Source organism: Theobroma cacao, chromosome 6 (genome assembly GCF_053813885.1).
Source record: "Theobroma cacao isolate CCN51 chromosome 6, ASM5381388v1, whole genome shotgun sequence".
NCBI classification, from domain to species: domain Eukaryota; kingdom Viridiplantae; phylum Streptophyta; class Magnoliopsida; order Malvales; family Malvaceae; genus Theobroma; species Theobroma cacao.
In genome coordinates, this window is record NC_142644.1 from 29,697,144 (window position 1) to 29,703,143 (window position 6,000).

Consider the following 6,000-nt stretch of genomic DNA (forward strand, 5'->3'; position numbering starts at 1 on the left):
TTAAATAATGGCAAGAAGGGTAGTTGAAATACGAGGTAATCACTGGTGATCATGCATTATGTATCTCAATAAGAAGTCTTGAAGTATACAATGGGAAGAAACCACCTTATTTCCATGACAATAATGAGACATTCTGAAACAGTAGAAGACAAATTGAGGGGAGAAGAGGAGATATATGAAGAACTAATGACTCTACATGTTTATGAACTTATTTAGTATTTATAAATTCTTAAAACAAACACTGGTAGAATGAATTGCAGGTGTAACTCAGAAATATTGACAATGTATACAGTAAAAGCTGATATGAAGTGGAAAACTGTGCAATGAGGGATGTTCATGAGTAGCCGCAAAAGGTAAAACATGTGTTAGGGGTGCTTGTTTCCTTGTTTGAGAGATTTCAGGATTGAATCCCATCCTCATCAAATGTGACAGGCTTCCCAAATAAGTGCTAGATATCGTCAAAGAGGATCACAACCATCCAGAAGATCAAGCATCCTTGAGGCTACTTTCTTAAGATGCCCTGAGTTTAACAGAACTCACCCTGTTTGTTGCTTGAGCTGTGGAAAGATTTTTGTTCTTATCACTCTTTATTGAACTTTTTGCTGCTTTACTTTCTAATAGGGCTTTCTTGGATGCAGGTGAGGCATAACCACAGGCTGCAGTTCTCTCAGCAATTCTTTTCTGCCGTTCAATCAATAATTCTTCCATCTTCTTCCGCATTTCTTCTTCCTGTTGACAGGCATCCTACATTAGAAGCTAGAAAGGAATAAAAGGTTATATAAAACCATATTGGTTGGAAGAAATATTCACCATTACCTTGTCCAACTTGCTTTTCTGAATTGTGGACCTACTAACAAGAGATGGTTTCTTGCTCTTAGACATAATTTCAGCTTTGCTCTTCCCTAGGGATCCATTCAAAACTTTAGACCTTGCTTCTTTCACTGGCCTTTTTGTTCCGAGGACACCATTAGGCTTGACAATGGTGTTCTCATGATTGGAAGGAACCTTCTCATCTGAATGTTCGCTAGCTGCAGTTCTATTAGGTTCTGAGAATGATAAGTCAATTTGATAATCCATTGTCCAGGAGTCTCTGGAGGAGTCATATCCAGGATTCCTTTCAAGCACCATGCAAAGATCATTTGAGTCATGGGAGTCAAGTACCTTCCGCTCATCTTGTGAAGCATCTGTGTTGCCATCTGGGTTGCTAGGTGAACTTAAATTTGCAACCAAACTTATATCTGTTTTCCATCGGGAATCATCTTGATCATCAACTGCTGGTCGAGCCGCTACCATGAAAGAATCATCAATAAGAATGTCTTTCCTACTTTTCTGAGAATACAAAGGATCACTCTCCACGGATAAAATGTGATCACCATTAAAAAGCATCTGATTATTGGCTGAATCCTGGTTTTCTGGCTTTACAGAGTGATTGCCAACGAACCAATCTTCTTCCTTTCCAGACCTGATTACGGATGACTTATTTGCACAAGTAGATATGAGATTACCAAGCTTATTTCCTGATTCTTCCAATCTCTCTGGATGCAACAAATCCACTTCCACACAGTCCCTTCTCTTCATGACCGGACGATAATTCTCTCCATTATTAAAATCGTCCAACTTCATCCTAGTCTCATTTTTCCCATCCCTCTCAGTCATGACAAAAGAATCACCCAAAACTGTCCTCTGAATTGGAACATTCTGTGATTCCAAGTTCACAGCAGGAGTGGTTGCAGAAATTTCTCCATCAAAGTTTCTAGCCACGAAATGTTCCTGAACATCCTCAGCTTGCTTCCATTCTACTTCATTCACACTCATACTTTCTTCATCCCTCATAAGAAGGTTTTGGAGAGCTGCCCAATTTTCATTTCTTTTTTCTTCCTCTGATGTATTTACATCAAGGTCATTAGAGTCTCCCTGATGAGATGCATCATTTGATTTATTTGCAATGTGGTGGCTCTTTTCTGCACCTCTTCTTTTGTTATAACTTGAGTTTACCTTGCTCGATTCCTTCAATGACTTAACTGCATCATCCACTGTCTGTTTAAAGGAATCTGTATCAATTAGGTCGTCCTCACCTGAATAAGAACCATCCGAAAATTGACCTTTCTCTCCGCTTCTCCTCTTAGGCGTGATGTAGTTAATGTTGCGGATGACAACTGTTCTGGATGACTTTTTATGGTTTTTTCTCCGATATGGAGGATCTAGTGATGACTGCTTTCTGTCTTCCTGTTGCACGTCTGAACTTGAATCACTTTCAGAGCCAGAGCCACTAGATTCAGTTTGTCTTTCTTCTCCTGAATATTCAAGTCCCTTTCCATTTGACAATTTCTTCTTTTGCCTGGAAGCTGACTTCTGATTTCTGCTAGGAGTCCACTGCATATTCATTGGATATGGCAGTGGTACAGGCTGCATAGGATGGAAAGGATATCCTTGATATGGAGGTAGTTGTTGAACAGGACCTTGTAAATTGTACATATGCTGAGGCATCTGATTTGTCCATTGCATTGGCACTTGATATTTTGTGGTAGTTGATGGCGTCTGATCTGATGCAGGCAAATTCTCATCTGCATGTACATCAAAGGAGCCAAACATTACCACTTGGAATATTAACAGATTTTGTATCTAGTGAAAATAAGAGAAGATATGCTTGCCATTATCCTATGTTCTAAGAAGCATGGTTCTTTCCCAAAAGTATATCCTATATTCCATTAATGTCCAATATGTTAAGAAAGAAGTTAGAATGTTTCCAACTTGTTGATGTTCTGTATGTCAAGCACGAAGTATGAATGTTTCCAAAGCGGGAATCAGGTATATGCTTTGTGTTTCTACAGACAAGTGCAGGTGAGTCAAAAACAAAAAGCAGTCTGCCATCCACATGGTAACAGGAATGATAATGATAATGATAATGAGATGTATTATAGTGCAAAGTAGCCTAGGTATTAACTTAACAGAAGACAACTTTAAAAATGGTTGTTGTCAAGCTATAATGAAAAGGCAGGGAAAAGCTGTAAGCCTATCAAACACCTTTCTTGCAGTCCACAGCTGATGCTTCTGAAGATTCATTTGGAGCATGATCACCCGTAGATGCACCATTGATGGGGAAATTTGACATGATACTTGGATTAGGGATGCTAATTCCATTTGCAAGCACAATGCCAGATGTTCTTAATAATGGCAGTTCTGATGGTAAGCATGCCTCCACTGCAGCTAATTCCTCCATCCAACGACGATCTGTATGTTTTTCCTTGCATAATTCCTTGAAATTAATGCAGGCTTCCCTACAAATAGCCAATGCTCAATTATAAGATTCAAATTGGGCTGGATATCAGGAAAAGGAAAATTAAATTTGCTGGGCTCAGGTGGTAGTAGTTTATGACAGCCAAACCACTTCAGTGCACCCGAAGCTTGGTGATGTCCTTTTTAAAGACAATTTTGGGGTACAGAAGAGCAAGTCATCATCAAATTCATCACGAAATGAGGAATTAAGACCTAATTTTAATTCTTACAGTGGTGAAGTGTAATATAAAATCAGCCAAGAGGTCCAAGACATCAAGCATCTTAAGCAATAGGGCATCTAGCCTTGCCTTCTAGCCCAAAATAAAGTGAAAAAGGAAAAAGAAAGACTGTAATTAAAAGCATTGAAGGTCACAATTAAGTTTCCAGAAATTGAATACAAAATATGTTATGGTAAAAAATTAGTCAAGCAGTGAAAGATTCTGTTTTCTTATCTCTGGACAAAGAAAGATATGAAAGAAGAATATGAAACTGTACTGCTAAGAACATGATATTTCAACCACTTTCATGTTTAGCCAATTTTATTTTGTTTTTCCTTCCTTCAATTATCAGATGATAATATTTATAGTTATGGTTCATAGTTCATACTTTAACCTGGATGCTCCAAATGCATCTGCAAAGGAAATGAGATGTTCCATATTCTCCATCGCAAATCCAGCAACCAGCCCACGAGCAAAAGTCATTGCTTGCTCTTTCCTGAGCAAGGCTTTCCGAGTTTCCAATAGCCATTGAAGTTGAATCCTAGCCATGAAAATGACTGAATGAATGAATGATGAGGGTATTTAATTCACTAGGAGACTAGAAGTGAGAATTAGTATAACCCAATTTAGGCAATTTAAGGATAAGATAAGTTACTTGGAATTCTCTTCGCGTGCAATGTCATCTTTTGTCTTGAGTTCACCATTTACCTGATAACAAACACAAAAGAATAATACGAAAAAAATATATGTAAATTTCTGAAAAATTAAAAAAAATCACATGTAATCTATGAATTTTTTTTAAAAAAGGGAATACCTTGGTAAAATCAGTTGAATTCCTTGTATTACCATTGACATCTGACATAGACCCAAAAAACAAAACCAATTAGGAGATAAATTACAATTTTTGAATAGTAAATTAAGTTAGCAGTTTTGAACAAACGAAGCAATTACAGCCCAAATGGAAACTTTTGCTAACTAAAATTGAAGTCTTTGAGTTTGAGCAGACCTTCTTCCTGCCTCCCATCAACATTAGCGTTCAGTTCATTAGCTTGAACTGATCTCTCAATCTGCAAGATTTCTCTTTCTATACTGACGAACCTTTCAAGAACTGCTGGTGTGCTAACAAAGCACACAAATCTACAATACAAAGAAACTTTTTAATACTAACCTTACTAAGACTTAGTCTAGAAGCACTTTCAGATAAGGTTTCAGCCCCTAATGAACTAGCTTATCAGAACCCAACATCAGATTGCAGTGCTTGGTAAATTTTATCAGAATCCAAGAAATGCAAGGACTAAATGCCTGGTTTCCCATTTGATTAGCCAAGTCAATGACAAAACTTGAGTTTTTGGAGATAAATTGGCATCAAAAATTGATTTTGTTCATATATGAAATCCAAGAATAAATGTACAGATAAAAAACATAGCACATACAGAGAATTTAGGTCGATGAACTCTGCACCTCATTGATACCTAATCATTCAGTCATTCTCACTAAAGATAAACTCGAACTCTGATGAAGAAGAAAAGAAGAAATGAATCGAGAGTCAGTTGCAACTTACCTCTCAAAGGTAGCTTTGGTGAACCAGGGGGCACCAGGGGCAGGTGGCTGCAGAGTAATCGAGTACCCACCTTTTGAAATTTGATCTCTAGCAAACTTGAGGTGAGAAATGAATGGGTCAAAAAGCCCAGAAGCAAGTTTCTCATTCTTTCCCTTGGAGAAGAGGACCAGATCAAATCTTGACAATCCCAACAAAAAAGAAAAAACCAGAACACATTAAACCAAAGTAAAAGAACAGAAACATTCTCTGCTTCTAAAAAGACAAAGACAAAAAAAAAAAAAAAACAAAGTTCACTCCTTCATTGCAGAATTTGGATGAAAGTGTAGCTGCTCACCTTGTTCGAGTAGGAGTGAGTTGAAACAAAGCACGATCAAGGAGAACCGTTGAGTCCATTGTTTAGAGCAATCAAACAAAAAAGCATGATAACTGGGGAGTTTGACGTTGTAGAGTAAAAATATTCCTAAAGTAGAGTGGAAGCTATGGTGTTTATTAGGGAAAAAAAGTGTGGGCAAAGCGGCAAAGTGGCAATGTGAAAGAGTTAATGGACGTGTTGGTCACACTGTCAAGGATGTAGATTTTGTGTGCAAGAATGAACACCTGTACATAAATGTGAATGAAAGAGAAAGCAAAGACAGTGAGTGTGAGAGAGAGAGAGAGAGCGAAAGCCAGCTGATGATGATGAAGCTTTGCACATGCAGGGAGTGATTGGGAAATGAAGGCCCACAAATAATGCTAGCAATAATTTTTATCTTTTCTCAATGGTTTTTTTTTTACAGTCAATGTTTTAATTAGTATAATAATTATATTAGCAACTAACATACATACTTATGAAATTAATCATAAGAAATTGCCCAAGATTTTATGAAAATTATTTATATATAATTAATGGAGAGTGGTTGTCAATTTGAACTTTGTGTAACAAACTTCTCATTAATTTCTTAAAAT

At 37.2% G+C, this 6,000-nt stretch overlaps 1 protein-coding gene across 1 annotated transcript; it reads right to left on the reverse strand.

The window, feature by feature from the left end:
- Window positions 1-84: 84 nt before the first annotated feature.
- Window positions 85-5,679, reverse strand: LOC18596900 (disease resistance protein (TIR class)). Its single transcript, XM_018123198.2, has 9 exons — window positions 5,390-5,679; window positions 5,056-5,232; window positions 4,501-4,631; window positions 4,309-4,349; window positions 4,150-4,202; window positions 3,883-4,035; window positions 3,025-3,278; window positions 817-2,564; window positions 85-729 (listed from the first exon to the last, which is right to left on the reverse strand). Exons 1-9 carry the CDS (start codon window positions 5,446-5,448, stop codon window positions 511-513), a joined length of 2,835 nt encoding a protein of 944 aa, XP_017978687.2. The 5' UTR covers window positions 5,449-5,679; the 3' UTR covers window positions 85-510.
- Window positions 5,680-6,000: the final 321 nt, after the last annotated feature.

What these genes read in the sequence shown, in the direction of transcription:
- LOC18596900 (XM_018123198.2), bottom strand. Translation starts at nt 5,448, where the DNA reads ATGGACTCAACGGTTCTCCTTGATCGTGCTTTGTTTCAACTCACTCCT. An exon ending in TGATGGGAGGCAGGAAGAAG is followed by an intron (nt 4,350 to 4,500) that starts GTCTGCTCAAAC and finishes GGTCTATGTCAG; the next exon opens with ATGTCAATGGTAATACAAGG. An exon ending in TTTGGAGCATCCAGGTTAAA is followed by an intron (nt 3,279 to 3,882) that starts GTATGAACTATG and finishes GGCTATTTGTAG; the next exon opens with GGAAGCCTGCATTAATTTCA.